This window comes from Crotalus tigris, unplaced genomic scaffold, assembly GCF_016545835.1.
Source record: "Crotalus tigris isolate CLP2741 ecotype Arizona unplaced genomic scaffold, ASM1654583v1 scf7180000020455.750797, whole genome shotgun sequence".
Taxonomy (NCBI): Eukaryota; Metazoa; Chordata; class Lepidosauria; order Squamata; family Viperidae; genus Crotalus; species Crotalus tigris.
The window spans coordinates 57,402-79,871 of NW_024098029.1; the positions used below are offsets into that span (position 1 = coordinate 57,402).

A 22,470-nucleotide genomic window follows, 5' to 3' on the forward strand; every position below is an offset into this window, starting at 1 on the left:
ACGCTGCCCTGGGTGCTGTCTGGTTCCAGCCAGAGGCTTGAGGACCAACTCACCAAGATAATGAGGCGCACCAACTGGGTGTAGGTGCGCTCCCCTCCTTTGCGCGTGATGATGTCCCATTTTTCTGGGGTGCAGACGATGATCTGGGTAGCGTTGATTTCTTCCTTGCACAACTGGTGGTCGCCAGTCAACTCAGCCACGGTGATGCCGTAAGTGGCCAAGCGCTACGAGGAGGAAGGAAACCACCACTTTGTAACAAACGGCCCACATTTTTAAATAGACATTTCTGAAACAATTTCACATTCATTTCAAAAACAGATCAAAGCAGCACTTCTCAAGAGACCACAATAAAATTCACCTCCTTGCCTAAAGCAGCACTGCTCCAGCAGCTATTTTGGCCCCGGCTAAGTGACGTACCGGGGATTTTGAATGTTGATTTCTGTGTTTTTATATTGGCTTTAGTGTGTTTTTCGGACTTTTTTAGGCCAACTAAAGTTCCATTAAAATTTGGGCAAGCCACCAATGTCATAAAATAATGAAGTAAATATGAAATATAGCTGGTCTTAGCACAACTGGTGGCCTCCCCTCATCCCAGCTGTGCTGACCCGTGTCCTGTCTTCTGCAAACTCAGAATTAACTCTTCTTACCTTTCCAAAGCTGCCCACCATCTCCTGCACTAAGGACCTCATGGGTGCAATGTAGATAATTTTGAAGTCATCGATGTTGATTGTCCCGTCAAGATTGATGTGCTTTCCGATCTCACGCAGCATGCACATCAAAGCCACGTTGGTCTTCCCTGCACCCTGGATTAGGAGAGAGAGTCAGAGCAGCAAATCCTCATTCTGGCTGGCCCTCCCAACCCCCTCCCCATGGGGCACGCAGACCACCCTCTAAGAAAATATTCAGAAACAAAGCAGAGAGCAGCAGCCTTTGCCTTCCAGGTGTTCTGGACCACAACTCTCACCGGAGCTACTCTGGGTGGGGATGAGGGAGCGGGGTGTGCTTTTAACCCAGCCCGTCAAGGGGGACTTCAGTGGGGGAAACTCAGACAGGGAAAGAGAGAGGAGACACTTGCCGTGGGCGCACACAGGAGCAGGTTCATGTCCGTCTCGAGCGCAGCCCGGTAGAGTTTGCTCTGAATCCTGTTGAGTGTTTTGAACCCTTCAAATCCAGCCTGTGCGTATTTGGGGAGCTTCTCCACGGGAACGAGTTGCTGAGGAAGAGGATGGAGGAAGAAGAGAAAGGACCGTGATGAGGCAAAGTTCACAACACAGAGGCCCAGAAGGGAAATGAGAGGAGGACCCACCTCTTCCGACCCAAAGGGCTTGGGCTTAAGGGCGGGGACGTGAACTTCCTCGTAGCCCTTGCGCTGCTTGCGGAAAGAACCATCCGGCAGCTGGCATCGCTTGTTGGCCATGAAGTGGCTTCCTTGGGCAAACACGAGGTCCTCCAGGTCCAACACTTGCCGAGGAGCCAGGGCCTGGGATTGAAGAAGACAACTGAGGCAAACCTCACTGGAAGAGGACTTTAGACAGGGAGAGGAAACTGAGGCACCAGCCAGCCTGCAGCTCCCTCAAACCGCTGTATCCACCAAGTTACCTCTCCTCCTTGGTCCAGATCCATGGTCTCCAGGTCAGTGTCCATGCGGGACTGACGGACACGCTCCCGGCGACAGCGTTCTTCCTAAAAGAGGAAGACAAAGACAAGTTGGTTTAATCTTAATTCTAGCAAGAAATGGCAGAAAGATCTTTTTTTTAAAAAAAAAAAAACAACCTAAGCAGCATTCTCATCTGAAGGGGGATTTTTTTGGGTGGTGGGTGAGTGGGGGGTCTCGGGAGCTTCTGTTTTGCCAGCAGCAAATATTTGTGACTTTCAGTCAGTTAAGGCTATAATCTTAGATTTCCTTCCCAAGGAATAAGCTCCAATGAACTATCGGGGTCCTTTTACAATTACAGCAGACAATTGCATAGTCTAGTCACTCAATGTATAGGGACGCCGAAACTTACACAAATGAGAAAAAAAAAAGGTAGAGGTTAGAAGGCTGCAACATTAAATGAACAGTCATTTGTTTTGTAAGCATTTAAATCCTGCACCTTTCTTAATGTAGCAATGCTATACACACAAACCATAAGCTACGCAGTGCAGCTGTAAAGTCAATACTGGTTCTGGGTTAGCCTGCCTTGGTGCAACCCTCCTTTTAACAAGATCCCTCCACTCATCGTTACGATCCATTTCTTACCCGGATCAAATCTTCCTTCTCGGTTTCATGCAGCTGATACAGGAATTTGGACAACTCAGGGTCTGACTCCATCTTTCCCATAATCCTCTCCTTCTCAGCTTCGCTCTGAGCACTTGCCAGGAGACTACAGTAGAGGACTAGCAAGAAAGCAAAACATCAGTTGCACGTGGCACAGCCAGGAAGTACAAAGGCAAGGACATAAATATAAATGCTCACACAGGGAAGGGTTGAGCAGGTGGTTCGACTAGATGACCTCCAAGGTCCCTTCCAGCTCTATTCTGATTGATTGATTGTTTTCAGAAGAGCAAAATAGATTCTTGAAAACTTGAGCTGGGTGGAAATAGGAAAAACCCAACTCTCCTCTGCTATGTATCTCAAATGACCTTTTGTCGACTCTTTCAAGTCCCAGAAAGTAGCATTCCACATTCCAACGACAAATACTCACTCATCATTCTGTGTTGTCTCAGGACTTTAATAAAGTCAAATGTGTTAAAACCCAGGAGCAGAACCAGCTGATTCTCACATTCTCGGTCATCGCTGGCCGTCTGGGGGAGGAAGCGAGGAAAACGGATAGAGCTTGCTGTCTGTCTGCAACAATTTCATCTTACATGGAGAATTCAAGTCACAGTAGGCTCGGCAGTCGGGAAACAGAAACACAAGGTGCTGCCCTTGACATTTGCATTGACTGGCAGGTGCCCTTCGGGAGTTTGAGGCAATTTTACCAGCCCTCTTTGGAGGCCCCACTAGTTGCATGCAAACACAATGATTTGCAGGGCTTCCCTGTCTACACAAAAGTCTGTGGAACTGACAGAAGAGAATATTTGCACCTTGGGTTGAAATGAGAGGTCTCTGGTGCTCTCTGAGCTTGGTCGTTTTCTTGCAGACATTTCATTGTCAAACTAGGTAAAATTATCAGTGCTAGAAGGGAGTAGGATTTAATCTTGGTTCCTTGAATACTCCCACCAATACTGGCAGGGCAAGCTATGAGTATGCTAATAGAAGACAAACCCCACTCCTTTCTAGCACTGATGGTGTTACCTAGTTTGGTAATGAAACATCTGTAAGGAAACAACCAAGCTCAGAGAGCATCAAGGACCTCAACAAGTATATAGAGCCTAGGAATACAAGATGGGAAGAAGGATGAAGGTGGAGAATCATGACTGGGAAGCCAAAAGACAGAGCTTTTCCCCAAAACTTTCCTGACTCCCATTTCAGGCACCAGAAATTGGTGTTGTGCTTCAGCGAAAGAAGAGAGACAATGTCCTTCCTCTTTTGAATCAAGGGTTGAAAGACATGGACATTTCACATATGCACATTAGTGAAGGTATGTCAGATGTATTAATACAAGTAATTTATTTTATCAAATTTACAGGCCATCAATTTAGCCACAGCCAACTCTAGGCAGCTTCCAGACATCAAAATGCTGTATGAAACATTAGAACAATAAATAAAGCTGTTAAAATTTAACAACTAGACTAAGCAGGATGGAGAGGGAGGGAGCGAAGTGCGCACAGAGACGGTGGGGTGTTCTCTACTTGGTCAGCCACCTCTGACAGGCCCCACCCTCATTGGGACCCCCAGCTAGTTGGCACAGCCATGTCTTCAAGGCCCTTCAGAAGGCCAAGAGGGTGAGAGCCAAACTGACCTGGGGGGGGGGGGGGGAAGACAACAAGTTATAGAGAGTGGGAGCCATGGCAGGGAACACACTTTTTCTTGAGCTGTAAATATTAAGCCAACTCCCCCCATTTCACACACACACACCCCCAAGCAAAAGCAGGATCAGACCACCAGGGCCCAGCAAGCAGCACACCTTCAAAATCTCCAGCACTTCGTCTGCCTTTTTCTGGGACATGATGGCGTCGTCGTAGAAACGGCTCAGCTGGCGTTGAAGCCAGAAGGCATCGATGTCTCTGGGATGCAGGTCTTTCTTCTTGGAGCTCATCAGCTCACCGGAAGCCACCAGCTGCGAAGAAAGAGCCTTACTTGCTGCGGGAGCGTGGCTAAAAACACCACAAAGCCTGAAGGTGCCACAATCGCAATAAAGAGCCTCTCCAGTTCTTCCTGACCTAGAAAGCACTGCAGGGAGTTCTCAACTCACAAGCTCTGTTCAGTGACTGTCGTAGCATCCCTGTCATCACAGGATCAAAATTCAGCCCCTTGGCAACTAGCATGCAGCGTCTGACGAGCCAAGTCAATGGGGAAGCCAGATTCATTTCAGAACTCTGTTGCTAACAACTGTGGCGATTCCCTTAAAACTGTGGCAAGGTCGCAAAAGTGGGCAAAACTCACTTAGCCACTGTCTTGTTTAGCAATGGAAGTCTAGCACTCCATTGGGGTCGTAAGTCAAGGACTACCTGTATCTACTTAAGTAGGGACAACTGATTCTCAAGTTATTCAGACCTTTCCCCGCTGTCAGGATTTTTCAGGTAAAAGCGACGGGTGGCCAGTCTCCCATTGGATCAAACTGAACAAAGCCAGTTTTCCTAGGGACTCACATTGGCTGAGAGGGTACAGCGAACGACCGCTTCATCGCCTTCCAGGTCTTCGTCAGAGGCTTCGTCCCGCACTTCGCCATAGACGTCCTCATCGCCCTCCTGTCGGTGCACAATGGCTGTTACTTAACAGTCCCTTCAAGAACAAGTCCTCTTTCTCCCAGGGACGTGACAAGCACTGGAGAGGCCACTGACGCACAGGGGCGTCACTCCGGTAGCAGAGAAGAGCACAACTCCAACAGGCAATCAAGGGTTTATCTAATGCCGAATCCTAGCTAGAATGGAGTAGGTTTCCCTAACCCGAAGGTTCGGAAAGCACGCATCCCTGGTATCCCCATTGGTCTCCAATAAAGGGAAAGGTGGAAATTACACTGGCTTGTGGGTAAATCAATCCCCCCAGAGTGTACACCACAGGCATTTCAAAGAGTGGAATGGAGAGGCTGCACATTGGAAAAGTAGAAGGCAAAGATGTTGTGATGGAAGTGAGCTCCGCAAGCTGAAATTTATTCAGCCCTTAAGGCAGGGGTAGGCAACCTTGGCCCTTTTATCACGCATGGACTTCAACTCCCAGAATTCCTGAGCCAGCATAGAGCGTCATAAAAGAGCCAAGGCTGCCTACCCCTGCCTTAAGGTCACTGGATAATTTTGGATCAGCCAGTCTCATTCTTAGTCTGATCCAGCTGATAAGATTGGTAGGATGGGTAAACTGGAAATGGGTGATAGAAAGGCATATGCTGGCTTGTGCTCCTTGGGGGAAAAAAGAGAGAACAACGAAGCCAATCCTTTAACAGGAAGAAACAATTGACTATGCAACCTCCAACAAGGCCACACGCATAAATGTTAGGGGTCTCCTGACATTGAACAGCAGCCCCCGTGCTCACCTCTTCGTCAGACTCAAACTGTACATTCACTCCGTAAGTCTCGTCAATGTTGTCATCTGCAAAGGAGAGCAAAAGGTCTCGGTAAGGAGAAGCAGGGGCAAGTAGCCCTTGACTTAGAACCGTTCATTGAGTGATAGTTCAAAGTTACAACGGCATTGAAAAAAAGCAAGTTCTTGTTTTTCACGCGGTCACGTGATCAAAATTCAGACGCTTGGCAACTGGCTGGTACTTATGACGGTTGCAACGTCCCGGGGTCACGTGATCCCTTTCTGTGACCTTCTGCCAAGCATAGTTAATGGGGAAGTTAATAACAACCATGTTACTAACTTAACAACTGCAGTGATTCACTTAGCAAGTGTGGCAAGAAAAGTGGTAAAGTGGGGAAAACTCGTTTAACAACTGTTTTGCTTAGTAACAGAAATGTGTGGTTGTAAGATACTAATTGTATCTCGTTTCTAAACTAAAAAAAAAAAGCCATTAAATGCTGTAGATTCTCAGCACGTTTGCTCCATGCATTATGTTGGTTGCCCTTTCTGCATTTTGTCCAAATAGGGACCCGATTCACACCATGCAAAGGCTTTCAGACATGAAGCTCATCCTTCCTCCCCCAGCTGGAGTTTCTACAAAGCTCCCTGCCACCCTAACGCAACAACTAGGGTTGCTAGAAGTTTCCTATCATCAAAGTTAGCAACCCAGCAATAGCCCAATCTTTAAATGTTTTTCAAATCTTATAGGTCTCATGAGGAAAGCATCAAAATCGTCTAAGATTTAACCTTTTTGGAAGCTTTGGGGCTTTGTGACAAGAAACGTCTCTGGCCTACCCATCCCTGGCCCTCAGCAGCGAACAATAAGGTAAGCAGAATGTGTACATGCAACCTCTCACTACCACATCCTGTTTCGTTAAATCAAAAAAAAAAAAAAAAGAAAAAACCCACAGAAATCAGACTATATTGAAAGGAAGCGAGGCTGCAGATTATACCCATATTCTGGATCTCCTTGTCTCCCCCATAATCTGTGATTTTCTTGCCCAGATTAACCAGTACATGGTAACGGGTATCATCTGTCTGCCCCAGCAAGAGGTCAATTTCTTTTCGCCGTTCCTTGTCTCGTAGTTTCTCATTTTTCAGGACAGCCAGCACTTCATCGGCAGCTCCACAGAGAATGTCTCGAGGCTGCAAAAAAAAAAAAATTGATACCATTCCCTCTGTGCCCAGTTTAAGTGATGAAATCTTGAGGAAATTGACCCTGCACCGTGGGATTTATTTGTGGGACTGGATGAGTCCGTGCAGTCCATGAGTCCAGCTGACAGAAAACAGCAAAAAAATAAAACAGTTGGGCATCTTAAAGTGTTGCTGTATCTCTTATTTATTTAAAATAATTTTTATTTTATATCTATTTAAAAATGTATTGGCTGTTCAACTCCAATGGACTCTGCAGTAATAGTAAAGAACTTCACAAACTGATCTAATTGTATTTCTACCCAAGGGCTCAGTTGTGCTCTTCTATAATTTCTGCCCGAAAGTGCAAATACTGGATGCAAAGTAGGGTAACTATGAAAGCTCACAAAGAACAAATGCAGCACCTGCTTTTCACTCACCTGATCACCAAGAGCTGCTTGAATGAAGCTCAGTAAAACTTCATAGGTTTCCCGAGTCTCCTTCGTTTTGGGTTTATAGATGATTCCTACCATTTCATCAATACCCTCGGAAAGCAGCGTGTAGCCTTTCATCTTGTTTATGTCATGCCTGTCTTCGTCACGTTTGCGCCTCCTAGAAAACCAGGAGGAAGGTTAGCTAGCAGTCAGCAAAGACCCAAGAAAATCTAAGCTCATTCTGAGGTTTCATGTGTATTTTCTCTCTGTCCCAATCAAAATTATTCTGATATGAACAGTATTTTAATTGCTCTGAATTCAGTCCAGGATCCTCCTTTAGAACTGACCCGTAAAAATCCATCTCTTTAAACACCCTTCCTGTTCCCCCCCAATCCTTTCTTTTGGTAGCAATATTCTTATGACAAATTATTGAGAAGTTGAAAATCTGTCCTCACTTTTGTATTAATTAGATGATCCTGATAAAAGTATCGTCCAGCTATGTTTTATGACAAAAATGTAGTTTCCTCTTCCATTAACCAAATTGTGATTTTTTTAAAGACACATTCTTTACTGCTGATGGGATAGCTGGTATCCCTATTGTTCTATTTGGTAGCTATATTGGGTCAGTGTATTTTAAAATTATGAAGTCCTATCTCCCTGAGATCACCAAACCTAACCTTAACCCTTATCATCTCAAAGCACAACAACAATCTTCCTTTCCTATTTACTGAGGAACATTCTCATTAGGTCTTTATCTCAGTTTGAAATTTCTTCTGCCCGTCCTCAACTTCTATTAATTCATATTGCCTAATCAGAATTGTTTCTTCAGCATCTTCAGTGTCAGAAACCTCTAGCTGAATCTTGGTGAGGTTTTAGTGCATGCCAAAGCAGAGTTTTGCAGACTCTCAGAAGACGATCTCGAAATGTTTATAATTCTGATCAGCTGAAAATGCTATGTTGGCACACCAGCTTGCAACAGAAACCTCAGTATCATAAGCAGAAGATGCGATGAACCTGTCAAATCCATCTCATTCTAGAATTCAGTCAACTAACTATGACATTAATAGGCAACAAATACACAATTCTTTGCTTACTTTGCTCGTCTCTCTTCCTGCATCTGGGGTTTGGTCCGTTGGGCCTTATCACCCATCCGGGTGCCCTCCAGCTTCCCAACCAACGACAAGACCTCTCCTGTAGGCTCATCACGTCTGGTCCGATCAATCAGGGACCGGTCAGCTTGAAGCACAAGATTAGAGTTCTGAAAGAATTGCAGCAGAGACAGACAAGAGAAAGAGTCGAAAGAGGGAGATCAGAAAGATGGTGAGCGATATACAACAATTTATTTCAAACATTTCCTTCTATCATTTGCAGTCAGGCAGTGCTTAAAATGATTACATTATAATTACATTAAAGGCATTTTCTACTGTTGCCCTGAAATTAGTTAATCACCATCGAATCAGAAAAGCTGGTAGTGGGTTATGACAGGATTTTTTCAAACCTGGCAATTTTAAGTGAGGGTTGAAGTTTCAAAAACATCGGCTTAGAAGGCTGAATTGCACCTCGCGCTTGGCGGAGTAATCCACATCTAAGTTCCCCAATTGACAGCTGAACACACCCAACCCATTTATTATTGTTTTTACTTATTGCGTTATTAATGTGTACTAGTTTTAATGTTTCCAAGCTGTCCAGAGTTGTCTCTGACAAGACGGGTGGCAGATAAAATTTAATAAATAAATACAGTCCTCGGCTTACAAACACAACTGAGTCCAAAATTTCTATGGCTAAGCGAGACAGTCCTTAAGTTGAGTTTTGTCCCCATTTCACCCTCTTTCTTGCCAGAGTTGTTGGGTCAATCCCTGAAGCTGCTAGGGTTAGTAATACGGTCGTTAAGTGAATTTGGCTACTCGGACTTTGTCAGAACCAAAGTTGTACTTGCAAAAGGGGATCACGTGACCCCCGGGATGCTGCGGGCATCATAAATACGAACCAATGGCCAAGCACCCAAATTTTGGTGGTGTGACCCACAGGAACCCTGCGACGGTTGTTAAGTGTGAAAAAGTCACAAGCCCCTTTTTTCCAGCACCGTCGTAGCTTTGGTCACTAAACGAGCGGTCGTTAAGCCGAGGACTACCTGCCAAGCCTAGGGAATCTGGGTCCCGACTTCCAGGCTGCCCTGAAAAGAGTCTGAGCGTTATCCCCAGCCTTGCCCTCCCTTCTCGGCCTTCCCTTCCCCGTGCTGGGCTCGGCCGGCTCCCTCGACATCCTGGCGGGGCCCAGGAAGAGACCTAGCCCGGGAGAGGCGGCCTCGTCCACCCGTGGAAGCGGGACTGCCACCCGGGCGGGTTTCGCCGTCTGCCCGCCCGGCCCGAGGAGCCCCGCCGCCGGCCCCGCACTCACCGCCTTATACTCGTACTGCAGGCTCCGGGCGGTCACGTCCGCCATGGCGGCTCCGCGGGGGCCTCCCCGGCTCGGCCGGCCCTTCTCCGCGGTCGCTCCCTCGCCTTCTCCGGGCGCTCCGAGTCCCCTTTCCCGAGCAACGCTTCCCGCACGCAGAGGGAGGAAGCAGGGACGTTTCGGATCTTCCGGTTCCGGGTCAGCTCCGGAAGTCTTTCTTCTCTTTCCAAGGCTCTTTCCGGGCGCCCAGAAGCGGGAGCGTGATGGACAGATCCTAGACGAGACGTCCGTTTGCGTGCGCCCCGGACATGCGGGGTCTTTTCGACGGCTCCGCTTTCCCCCCCCCCTCTGAAAGGGAGGGACAGCAGTGGTAGGGTGATCACAAAGCAACAGAATCGGAAGGGACCTTGGAGGTCTTCTAGTCCAACCTCCTGCTCAGGCAGGAAAAACTATATCATTTCAGACCAGTGGCTGTCCGGTCTCTTCTTAAAAGCCTCCAGTGATGGGGCACCCACAACTTCTGGAGGCAAGTTGTTCTCACTAAATCAGTGGTTCTCAACCTGTGAGTCGGGACCCCATTTGGGGTCGAATGACCATTTCACGGGAGTCACCGAACCATGCTGTCCGCCATTTTTTTCCCTTTTCCCTAGCTGTCCTACTCCCTCTTATTGGTGGCCACACCCATTCGGGGGTCACCACAACATGGGGAACTGTATTATGGGGTCACGGCATTAGAAAGGTTGAGAATCACTGCACTAAATGAATAATGATAATGAATCGGGTTGCCTTTGCAGCACAAAGTGTGACATGGGGGCAACCTGCAACCAAGCACCTCACCCAGGCATCCTCCTCGGGGAGAGAAGTGGAATTGTTCAGCAAAACAATCAAAAGAATAACAGAAAATTTCTCCTTATTTCTAGGATGATCTCTCCTTGATTGGTTCCCACCCGTTACTTGTCTGCTTTTGGATGCTTTGGAGAAAAGGGATCATCCCCTCTTCTACATAACCAAAGAAGAGAGGGTGTCAGCCTATTCTCCAAAACACCAGAGGGCAGGATAAGAAACAATGGATGGAAACTCATCAAGGAGAGAAGCAACCTGGAATTAAGGAGAAACTTCCTAACAGTGAGGACAATTAACCAATGGAACAGCTTGCTACCAGAAGTTGTGGGTACTTCATCATTGGAGGCTTTTAAGAAGAGATTGGACAGCCACTTGTCTCAAATTGTATAGGGTCTCCTGGTTGAGCAGGGGGTTCAACTAGAAGACCTCCAAGATCCCGTCCAGCTGCATTCTGATTCTTTGTGACAGCCCCTCAAATATTGGAACACTGCCATCATGTCACCCCTAGTTCTTTTCATTAGCTACCAATTCCTACAAACACATTCATTGTATGTAGCCTCCAGCTCCCCAATCATCTTTGTTGCTCTTCTCTGCATTCTTTCTAGATGAGTTGATGATGTTGCCTGGTCTGGTAATGAAATGTGTGCAAAACAACAACAACCACCAAGCTTAGAGAGCAGCAAGGACCTCTCACTTAACATGTTTTTTTTTATATATATATTGTGACCAAAACTGAATGCAATATTCCATCCGAGCTGAAATCTCCGTCTCCAGCTTGAAAATAGGAGCGTTCTCCTCTTGATTCTTCCCAGCCCTGCTTTGCTTTCGCTTAATGAATTAAGTGTCCATTGCTGTGATTTGTGTTCTTCATGTATATATTTCTTTCCTTGTAAGATTGGGCAGAACAACCTAGCCACTCAATCAGCAGCTTTGATCCTGTTTACCAAGAGATCCTTCTATACCAGCTCCCCATCAGTTCTCATGGGGATGCTTTCTGGAGGGCACCACGTGATCAGCCAGGTGGTCACCCAAATTTGCTAACTTGTGACCTGATAGAGCATATTCCTAATAATACAGAAGCATTTCACTGTTCCACTAGGGACTAGGCGATATCTGTTTATCTACACCTCTAGTTAACTAGTCCCGCTGTTGCTCTGTCTTTGCTTTTAGATGTTTAATTATTCATGTTAAGGACAAGCTTTTCATTCATTTTTAGCTGAACTTCCAGTTACACTTGGCTAATAAAGCTATTCTGTTCTGTTCTGGAAAAAAAACGAAAAAGCAGGTTGCAAATGTTGTAAATAGAAAATAAGGAACTGAATCTTCTGAGAAAACCCATTAATGAACTTAAAAGTGTGTCCATCATTGAGGGGGGGCTGCAGCCTGACTCTGCAAGCCACCGGTTACCTGATCCTCTGTGTACTTGCTCAGATGCTATGTTTGATTATCCCAGTTGGGCAACCAAGCATGGAGGAGACAAGAATCTTAATGAAGCAGAGTTCTTTGAGGACATGTCACACTGACCTCTTCCAAGTGGATGGAGGAGGGCAAGGTCTGTTTGTGTGTGTTCCATGGTACCATCACTTCCTTTGTAGTGGGACTGAAATACACTCCTAACATTCTGTCAGAGACTCTGTTCCAGGAGGCTGATGACTTGTTTACAGCAGATATATTTTTAGATGTAACCAAAAGGCCTCAATTCACCAGTAACTAGTATGCCAGAAGACCTTTTGCTGCACTGTAATATTACAACAAATGTCGTTGACCTAGAAAACTTAACAACCAAAACCATATCCAAAGTAGTCATAGTCTTATACTCCGAAAAGTCAAATTTGGAACTTATGCAAAAGAATAAAATGGGTTCTTCTTTGTCTTCCTTCCCTATTAATTTGTTCAGCTGTATAAGGGATCTCTAAACTTGGCAACTTTAAGACTTGTGGACTTCAACTCTTATTGGCTGGGGAATTCTGGGAGTTAAAGTCCACAAGTTCTAAAGTTTCCATGTCTGGAGACCCCTGAACTACATGGATCTTTCTGCAAGATTAAGTTGTGTTGGCAACCATAAAGCTATATGGTGAGCCTATCTTTGAGGGCATTTAAAGGTGAGATACAATGAGCAGGAATGATCACTCCTCCTAACGCTCCTCCTCTGGACCAATTTTCCAGCCCAAATCTTGTAATTCTCAACTTTTTTCTCCCCAGAGACACACAATAAGAATGGCTGTTTGCTCTCCTCTCCTCAAAGGGACTGCAGGGGAGGAGATTCCAATCAAAAACAAAACATCCCTACCTCCCCCTGTTGATTCACCGTGGGAAATTCCAAATGTCTGCAGGCACATTTTATTATTTTTTTTAAAAAAATCTGGTATCTGTGATCCTAAATGGGTCTGGTTACAGTAAAAATATTATATAGTTAAAATAGTATAATAGATGATAGATGATACTGCAGATGATAGGTGATAGATAGATAGATAGATAGATAGATAGACAGACAGACAGACAGATGGCAGAGAGTGAAGTAATTCAAATTCTAAAACATAGTAGTAAACATTTAGGGAAAATAACTAACTATGGGCTTATAGTTGGAGTAGAGCTCATTTCAACTTCAGTGGAGGCAAAGACTGCTTTCTGCTCTTGTGAATTCCACTCTCGGGCAACACGCTGAGTGAAGAAGTATCTTCTTTTATTAGTTCTAAATTTATCAAGGGTACTTCGAGATGGATAAGGCAAAAAGGACATGATTAAAGGTCTCCAGATAGTTTTCAAGGACGTTCTTAATTTGGAAGGACAGCAGAATTAGTAGAGAGACTAGTTAGACGTGATGGGGGGGGTGGGGGTCAGACCAAGATATCTAGCATAGGGGGCACCTGGAGGGGAAGGATGGATTATGGAGATTAAAAAAAAATAGGGCTACCATCTGACACGTTCATGCGCCTAACACAGGGGTCGGCAACCTTGGCTCTTTTATGACTTGTGGGCTGGCTCAGGAATTCTGGGAGTTGAAGTCCACAAGTCATAAAAGAGCCAAGGTTGCCGACCCCTGGTTAACAGAAGAGAAAGGAGAAAATGGGCTGCAATGCTCTGGCTGGTTTTTACATTGTTTGCAATAGATGGCAAAAAGCAACTCAATTTCAGAATGACTCTGGAGCTGATAAATTAGAGGCAGTCCTCGACTTACAACAGTTCATTTAGTGACCGTTCAAAGTTGCAATAGCACTAAAAAATGTGATTTAGGACTGGTTTCCAGCCCCCTAGAAAAAGGAGGGGGAAGCGAACCGCTCATTCGTAAAGCTGAATTACAGGATCTGTCCAGTGATCTAGGGGAGCGGGCCAGCACAAGAAGAGAGCAGGGAATCTAGTTCATTTTCATGGCCCTGACCTGGAATTTTCTGGGCATCCAGGAGGGGAAACTGAAATTCTTAGGGAAAGTGGGGTAGAGATTAAAGTTGACCTTGATGAAAAGGGCTCCAATTACTTGCCTCATTAGGCCTATTCTCCAGCTCAGCCTTCCTGTGTGTGGTGCTTACTACCTGAATTGAACTTAGACTGTTATGGCCATGCTGGCTAAGGATGAGAGGAATTGTAATCCAACACCCCTGGGGGTGGCCAAGTTGAAGAAAACTGCCTTGGTAGAGAGGAGGTTTGGTGGGGGGGGGGGGGTTCCTCCTTTTTTTGAGAGCTTCTGCTTTGATGATTAAAAACAGATGTTTTTTTTTTTCTCTATCTGCTCCGAACATCTGATAACAGCCCTGCCAATTCATCTTTCCAGGATGATTATTCGTTAATTAATTCCAACCATCTCCGGTATCTGAGCCTGAATGGTTCAGATGAAATTGGACTATGGTTGGCTGCTTACAGCCTTCAACCAAAGCAAGATCTGGGCTAAGAAAATACTTGAAGCTGACGTGGTCTTCAGAAAGGGGGAAAAAAAACTATTTGGGAACCCTAATTTTTCCCCACACAGGACTTGAAGAGGCGTTTTTTATTATTATTTTTATGGAGGCCATTGGCAAGATTCTTAATGGGATACAAATTCTGATCATCTTTTGACCTACAGCCGAGGGTCAGACTGGCCTGTCCAGATGATACTGGCTGGAGCTGGGGCCGATACCCGTGTTTTGTGGAGCACCATAATTGAGAGCAGATTGTGGCTGTTTTGCTCTGAGTCTCAATCCAGCCAGGCTTGAGTTGCAGGGGTCCCTGTACATGTAGGGCGAAGGGGCACCAGGCGCGTACATTGAACCCGAGTGCCCGGGAGGACTTGCCAGGCTGTTGAAGTTTTCCAGAGATGGGACTCCAGATAGAGAAGTTCCTGCAGCTGCCGGGAACACATTCTGGGGTGCAAAAGAATTGAGGTTAATGGAGTTGAAGAGCTGGAAGCCTTTGCCATGGATAGGGTTGCTGTGTAGGCCCTTGGGAGTCCAGGTGTTATAGGCGTAGGTTGGGTAAAGGTCGTCATAAGGGTTTCCGGTCAAACCATTAAGCTGTGAGCCAAAGGCTCCTTTGCAAAGCTCTGTCTGCTGGTGACGTTCCTTTTTCCGCCACTTGGCTCTTCGGTTCTTGAACCACACCTGGAAAGAAAAGAAACAGGTAGGGAGAAAAAAAAGTACTCACTTATGCAAGACTGAGGAACAATTCCAAAACTAGTTGTGTTAAACTGTTGCCACGTAACAGTGATGGTCCTCCATATATTGTTCTGGTCCTCTTTTAAAAGAGAATAAGAACTATTCACGGAAGACTTTCAAGAGCTACTGGTCTTGGTAGCTGGGAAACTGCTGTGGGAAGTCAGCCCCCCCCCCCCGAGAAGGAAATATTAAAAGGGCAGAAAAATGTATTTCCTCAAAGGATCTTAAAGAGGAAGAAAAGCATGCCCAGTTTTTCTTAATAGCCCCAAGTCTCCCTCCCCCAAGCAGAAACCAGCTTTATAGAAATGCAGATACTCTTATCAGAAAGATTGGAGTCAGGAAACTAGGATTAGGAAGAAAGATCCCTAGAACCAACACCAAAAATCTAAGAGTTAGCAGCCACAGTCCCAGGGAAGCAGGATGTGACCCTTGGGACATAATAGGATTAACCCACCACCATCAGAATACCAGAAAGGCACACTCAGACTCAGGTCAAAATTCATGCCACAGGAACAATTCCAAACAAAAGGCTCCAGAGGGTATAAAAAAACCACTCCCTACATGTGCTCTTTCTTTCTTCTTCCAGAGCCATCTTTCTGTCTGGCTCTCCTCTTCAATAAACTGCAACTTTCTTTCTAAAGCAATCACCATGTTGTTTATTCCCAGCTTGGACTGAACCATGATGAAGACTTAAGAATTAATAATAGCTGGTCATCAACACTGTCATTAACAACTAAAAGCCCACACCACCAGGCAACATAGAAATACCATATGTAGAGGAGCCTAGTGCTCACATTCTACAGAGAGAAGTACCCTGAGGATGGGCTCCAACAGGAATCTGAAGGGTTGGAAGAATAAATCTGACTCAGATTGGATCCTGTAACACTATCCTGGGACACATATATTTACTTACATTTGCAAAATGCATCTATGAATGCTTTCAGTTTGTACCATTCTCCATGCTTTCATGGAGGAATGCGTGAACAATCATAGGATTCTATGTTTTAACAGAAAAGAAACGCAAAGTGTTGCAGCAACATTTCTTAAGCCAGCCTGCAGACCTCAACTCGGACACATCACCCCATCATTTTGCTACGATTTACACAAGTTTTCATTCCATCTTTCCCTTTCTGCTGTCTTCCAGATGCATTGTCGCTAAATGCCCCCCCTCCCCTAATTTCCAACCAGAGTGTAGACTTAACACAACTGTGATTGCAATGTGTAGCAGACCCTGGAAAAGCAGAGGAAGAAAAAAGTGCACTGCGAAAGAGGTGTCTCAGAGCAGAAGTGTGAGAAAGTTTAAAACCTACTAGGTAGACCAGACCAAGAAATCAACTCCACAGAACATCCCAAAGGTGTTTTTTTCAATAGGCAACTGGACTTTCTTGTTTTTCTTTGAAGACGCTTCTCATCCAAGAAGCGTCTTCAGCTCTGACTGGATGGTGGGGAATGGAAGGATTTATACTCCTTGCAGACAGCTGGACATTTGCCTCCTTTCAGAGAGTCCTTGAGGCCACCTGGAGGTTTATCTGTGTCCTCAGGGTCACCTGAGTGGTGCAAATGGCTGTGGAGCCTTCTTGGGACTGCTGAAAGGACTGTGTTGTAGACTGGAGAGACATGATGTTGGATCCCTCTCCCTCTGTTGAGAGAGGGCTATTCACTCTTGACATAGATGGCCTCTTTGACCCCTCTTTCAAACCAGCGGTCCTCTCTGTCCAAAATGTGGACTTTGCTGTCTTTGTCTTTTAAATGCAGATGGACTGCTGAATCTAGTCCTGATGGGTTTGTTGTGCCATGCGTTTATGAAGTGGTTATTTTGTTTCCGCAGTGTCCAGATCTGCACAACCACTGCATGGCACATCATTATCATTAGTGTGGCTGAGCTAATTTGAGGTACCGTATCCCTTGTTCACCCCATCACCTCTTCCTACAGGGATCCTCACCCTTATCCTCGGCTCCGTCAGGTTGGTCCAGCCTGCTATCTCTTCCCTTGTGCTCATGTCCGGGTAGCGATTTCTCTGGAAAGTTGCCTCCAACTCCTGCAGCTGCTGGCTGGTGAAATGGGTCCTCTGCCTACGAGGCTTCTTTTGGCCCGTGCTTGCTTCCTCTTCGCCGCTGGAATCAGAAGATTTACACCGAGAGGTCTCACCATTTTCTCCTGAAGAGAATGAGAAAGAAGAATACCTCGACGCAGGCCCTGGACATCAGAACTGCCTGATCTTTGACTCTCTGGAGTCAAAGTCAGACTATTTATTTTGGTCCTTAACCATTTTGAAAGACAACGCAGAGTGAGAAAAATGAAATAAAAATAAAATAGGGTTTAGAAAAACACAAAGATGTAAATGTAAACATGTGTACAGTGGTGGGATTCAAATACCTGAACAACCGGTTCTCTTATTGGATGCAGGACCTCTGGAAGTGGCATCCAAGCACTTCCAGCAGGCTATTCTAGGCTGGGGAGGCCTCCGAGGCCTAGAATGGACTCCTGGAAGCAATGTGCACTCAGCCGGTTCTCCGAAGTCAGCAAAATTTTGGTACTGGTTCTACTGAACCGGTGCGAACCGGCTGAATCCCACCGCTGCATATGTAGCCAAATCAAGCAGAAATTTTGGACTCAGTGGTGGTTTTCTGCTAGCAACATGGTCTTCTGTTAGAGAAATCGAGTGAGGGGAAGCCACAATTCCTATTAGAGTAGCTGAGGCTTGCAGGGGATCCAAAAGGTCAAGAGGGCGACCTCAGTTGCACACGCCCAGCCACCCTCTTAACCTTGTTGTCCTCCACGTACACCCACATCCGCAGCACGTCCTTGTCAGCTTTATTCCGCTTGAGAAACACATGTATTATAAGCAGGCGAAGTGCTAGCAAAGGGCTGTCCTGGTGAGGGATGATGAGAATTGACACCTCAAAGCCGGTGTTAGTTCATGTCTAACAAGACTTTTGAGCCTTGCTCCTGACACTTTTGATTGTACCGCTCTGTCCATAACAGCAATACACTAAACTAAATGAATAGCAATAAAACTCTTTGCAAGAGTTATGACGGAAGCTGAACATGCATAAAACGCCTGGGAAACCTGAAAATGCCCTGGAGGCATCCATTTCTGTTCTTCTGAGAAATATAATGAAATTCCATTCCATTGTGTTTGATTCTTGGAGACTGCCTAGACAAATTCCGGCAAGAATTCAGAAGTGATTTGCCATTGCCTCCTTCCTAGGGCTAAGAGAAAACGACCGGCCATGATCACCCAGTTGCCTTTGTCCCTCAGCTGGGAGTAGAACTCAGGGCGTCTCAGTTTCTTGATTGAAATAAAGTTGTAATCAACAATTGTCTTCTGTCCAAGATACATACATAGTCTCCTGTTCAGCTTTAAAATCTGGTTATAACTCCCCTGGAGTAAGATGTGACTGCATCTTACTATTACTCTACAAAGCCAGCTGGGTGACCATGGCCAGCCACTTTCTCACAACCCTAGGAAGGAGCCAACGGCAAATCATTTCTGAACCTTGCCAAAAAACCTGCAGTAACCTGTCCGGGCAATCCCCGAGAATCGGACATAATTGAATCAGTAATAATAACATACCGTGTTTTCCCCCAAATAAGCCCTAGTGTGATTTTTCAGGATACTCGTAATATAAGCCCACCCCCAAAATAAGCCCCAGTTAAGATTGTCAGCCAGACAGATACATTTAGTACCGTATTTCCCCCAAAATAAGACTTAACTAGAAAATAAGCCCTAATGCAGTGGTTCTCAACCTGTGGGTCGGGACCCCATTTGGGGTTGAACGACCATTTCACGGGGGTCGCCAAACAAGGCTGTCCGCCATTTTTTCCCCCTTTTCTTTGGCCACGCCCCTGGCACCTGGTGATGTATAAATGGTTGGGGGTCACCACAACATGGGGAACTGTATTATGGGGTCGTGGTATTAGAAAGGTTGAGAACCACTGCCCTAATGCATCTTGTGGAGCAAAAATTAATATAAGACCCGGTCTTATTTTGGAAGACACACGGGTAGTAATAGTGTATTTGACTTAGGCCAAATGTGTTTTGCCATTCCTCCAGAAAGGAGAGGAAGAAGAGGAGAAAAGAAAGACGAAAAAGAGGAAGAAGGGTCTCCGAGGAAGAAAGAGGAATAATAACACATCCCAAATGAAAATGGATTGCAGCCAGTCCTTGACTCATAAATGCAACTGACCCAATTTTATGACATTTTTTGCAGTGGTCGTTAAACAAACTCAAACTCATTTTCCACAATGGGTGGGTTTTTTTTTTTTTTTTGCCAGAAATCAGAAGTAAACACCAGTTTCCAGCAAAAAAAACCCATCCTAAATCACAGTCACATGACCATGGGATGCTGCAAACAGCTGTAAATGCAGGCCAGTTGCCAAAATGCAACACATGACTGTGGAAGTTCCTTTTGGGAGTCCGTCATAACTTTGAACAGTCACTAAGCAACCAATCATAAGTACAGCAGAACAATACAATCCCACACCATCAGACTGTTGCTTGGGAATAAGATGCAACCCCATGACTATGGAGAAACCAGCTCCTCTTGGTTCCAATTTTCCCTATCTCTTTTCATCCCAGCCAGGCATTGCACTGATGATGTTACCTAGTTTGGTAATGAAACGTCTTCAAGAAAACCACCAAGCTCACAGAACACCAAGGACCCCTCACTTCAACTCTGAGTTGCAAATATTCTCTTCTGTCAGATTTTAATTTTACTTTTCAACAATTTTCTCATTTTCTTCCTCCCACCCTTTTGGAGTCAGCTTTCCCACGTGTAAATCAGAGTTATCTTTGTTATATATATATATATATATATATATATATATGTGTGTGTGTGTGTGTGTGTGTGTGTGTGTGTGTGTGTGTGTTATATTTGTTATATTTGTTGAAGTTGTTTTATAAGATGCTCTGTGAACTGTTTCAATTGAACTATCAGCAAAGCTTCTTTAAACACACGTATCAAGGAGAATCAATATGCTGGCAATGGGAATTGCATTTTTTAAAGTTCTTTTCATCAGCAGAGAGCATGGCAGAAATAGAGGGACATCACCAAAGAGACCAAGGCAGAATTGTTAGTTGTTCTATATTTTTTAAACAAACAACAAAATAACAAAGCATAGCAAAATAAACCAATTATTCACGGAATGTAAATATAACATAATTTTTCCCATTCCTCCAAATGGCATAACCTATACACCGGAATCCTTAATATTATCAAAACGGGGCTCAAGAACAGCAGGCAGTTTTGGGCTGAGCATTTTTCTTCCCTGAAATAAACCACCTCCTAGAAATTTTGCAGACACTAAGGAAGCTAGGAATTATGAGATTTGATAAAACGGCTCAAATCTTGCAATTAATATGTATGCATTCATCCCTTTAGTATTGAAGAGAAACTCTACAATGCTCCCTCATATACTCTGAATCTGTTGTGAACTCGCCTTCTTTTTCTTCCAATCACTGCCTGATTCTGATTGTCCAAAACTAAAAACATTTGAGCGTCTGCTGGGCGAAGGGAAGCATTTCTCCTTTGATCTGCATTTGACAACATCAGTTTTGTGGTTACAGAAAGATGGGATCAAGGCACGATGGGATCCAGGAACGGGCTAAACTTGTTTGACCCAAGGCAACACCGGGACAGCGTCATGCATTGGACTTACACCATGGAAGACGGGACCCTTTTCAAGCAAGCGATGGACTCTTTAGTCAGATTAGATCTACCATGAATAAATGAGACAGTTTATCTGAAGATCCTCAGAAATAGTCTTCCCCCCCGTGTCAATTATTTGCAAATCCTCAAACCAACCTGAATGTTCCAAAATTCCCAGCCTTACCGCTCCTTTCCATGCTGGATGTTCCCGAGAGAGTTTTTGGTTGTATCCCCTTTGCGTTTCCATCTGAAGCTTCCAACAATGCGGACATAATTCCCGATGATGCAGAAACGAAGCCCTCGTTCCAGTTTGGAGGAGAGGAGCAGAAGAAGGTCGCTGTGTGCGTGCCACACGTTGCGAAGGACTTTCCCAGTAGAAAGTCCTGTGGTGGACTGATGGAAAAGGCTCAAGAGGGGAAAAAAAAATATGGCGGTAATCTTGAGCAACTAGCTTGACAAAAGAAGAAAAGATCCAGCTAAAGAATACTTTCTCAGGCTCTTTTTCAGTTCTGAAATCCCCAGCGAGGTGGTCCTCTTCACGCAACCATTTTTCGAGAGCTCAGCTTTCCTCCACCAGGTCCACATCAAGAACTGGCTGCAGGTGATCCCTCCACCAAAGAGGCTGGCAACTTCCTAAGGGGCACTTTGGCTCTTGTAGTAGGACTTCTCTTTCTCTTTTCCCTCTCCCATCTCCTTCTCTCACATGTTTATTTCCCTTTCCCAGGGCCAATGTGTGTTTTTTGGTTTGGCAGGAAGGAGGGGTGTGGATGTGTGTGTGTGCGCGCCAGTGTCTGTGTGTCAAATATCAGGGACAGCTGAGTGCAGCCTAACCAGGTGCCAATCAGCCATGGTTTCCCCAAGCCGGCTGGGGAAGTTGGACTGAAGTGGGGATGGATGGAAGGATGGCAGCTGTGAGGCCACAGTTTTGTTCAGCCTGCTCCGGAGACGAGGCTAAAAATGCATATTTCAGCACCAGTTGCTTTGGGAGGTGGGGGTGGGTTACATTTTTCTTCTTATGAGGTCAGATCTGAAGTCTGCCTGATCCAGACCTGGGAGACTACTGGATCCCAATGAGAAGTCCTCCTTTTGGGAATTCTCTCAGGGCAGCGGTGGAGGTAGCACAAGCACCTTACAAGCAGCTTACAACCATTTCTTTAATAACCATTCAACATGATTGAAAAAAACGCGACTTACGGCCGTTTTTCGTGCGATCCGGTGCAGCATCTCCGTGGTCACATGATCAGAATTCGGATGCTTGGCAACTGGCCTGTACCTAGGACAGTTGCAAGATCCTGGGATCATGTGATCACCTTTTCCAACCTAGATTGGATCCTGCAACGTCATCCGAAGACACTTATATTTGCCTTCATTTCTGAGAACTATGGGTGGCTAACGCTTCGAGCAGTTCAGCTTTGGGAATCCTTCACAGCAAGTGAGGCATCCACTTACAAACATCTAAGCCACACCCAACCAGGCACCACATTAAATACTACACAAAGACTAGCCCAAAGAACACATTCTGAAGGAGAGAAGTCCCCTGAGGGTGGGCTCCAGCACAAGTCTGAAAGCTTGGAAGACCAGATCTTGGGTCCTTGATAGGATCCTGAAACCTTCACCTTCACCTAGGAATGTTAAGGGCTCTGGAAGGAAGACCTTTTGGAGGAATGTTTGGTGGTGATGGGCATGTTTAGCCTGGAAAAAGAAGACCCCGGTGAAAGATGAGAGCTCTCTTAAGAATCTGAAGGATGGTCTT

The 22,470-nt window shown here is 45.4% G+C and overlaps 2 protein-coding genes across 5 annotated transcripts in view; both read right to left on the bottom strand.

The window, feature by feature from the left end:
* Positions 1–9,788, bottom strand: part of SNRNP200 (small nuclear ribonucleoprotein U5 subunit 200) — a 32,118-nt gene extending 22,330 nt beyond the window's left edge. For all 3 annotated transcript variants that reach the window (XR_005559590.1, XR_005559589.1, XM_039366840.1), the window contains exons 1-14: positions 9,601–9,788; positions 8,298–8,461; positions 7,210–7,381; positions 6,592–6,784; positions 5,613–5,668; positions 4,735–4,833; positions 4,050–4,202; positions 2,685–2,784; positions 2,240–2,376; positions 1,600–1,683; positions 1,307–1,480; positions 1,076–1,213; positions 648–803; positions 54–224 (exon numbers count right to left, since the gene is read on the bottom strand). Coding sequence is in view for 1 of the 3 variants with exons in the window: in XM_039366840.1 (XP_039222774.1) it covers positions 54–224; positions 648–803; positions 1,076–1,213; positions 1,307–1,480; positions 1,600–1,683; positions 2,240–2,376; positions 2,685–2,784; positions 4,050–4,202; positions 4,735–4,833; positions 5,613–5,668; positions 6,592–6,784; positions 7,210–7,381; positions 8,298–8,461; positions 9,601–9,645 (1,842 nt within the window). In the remaining 2 variants the exon portion in view is untranslated. The remainder of the gene's footprint in view (positions 1–53; positions 225–647; positions 804–1,075; positions 1,214–1,306; positions 1,481–1,599; positions 1,684–2,239; positions 2,377–2,684; positions 2,785–4,049; positions 4,203–4,734; positions 4,834–5,612; positions 5,669–6,591; positions 6,785–7,209; positions 7,382–8,297; positions 8,462–9,600) is intronic.
* A 3,624-nt stretch (positions 9,789–13,412) lies between these two features.
* LOC120318819 (pituitary homeobox 2-like) lies at positions 13,413–21,629 on the bottom strand. 2 transcript variants are annotated; one of them, XM_039366908.1, is made up of 3 exons: positions 20,874–21,629; positions 17,009–17,223; positions 13,413–15,011 (listed from the first exon to the last, which is right to left on the bottom strand). In XM_039366908.1, the coding sequence occupies exons 1-3, from the start codon at positions 20,962–20,964 to the stop codon at positions 14,505–14,507; spliced, it is 813 nt and encodes a 270-aa protein (XP_039222842.1). In that variant the 5' UTR covers positions 20,965–21,629; the 3' UTR covers positions 13,413–14,504. The 2 variants fall into 2 exon arrangements, with proteins under 2 accessions (XP_039222842.1, XP_039222843.1); XM_039366909.1 differs by having other exon boundaries at positions 20,902–21,624.
* Positions 21,630–22,470: the final 841 nt, after the last annotated feature.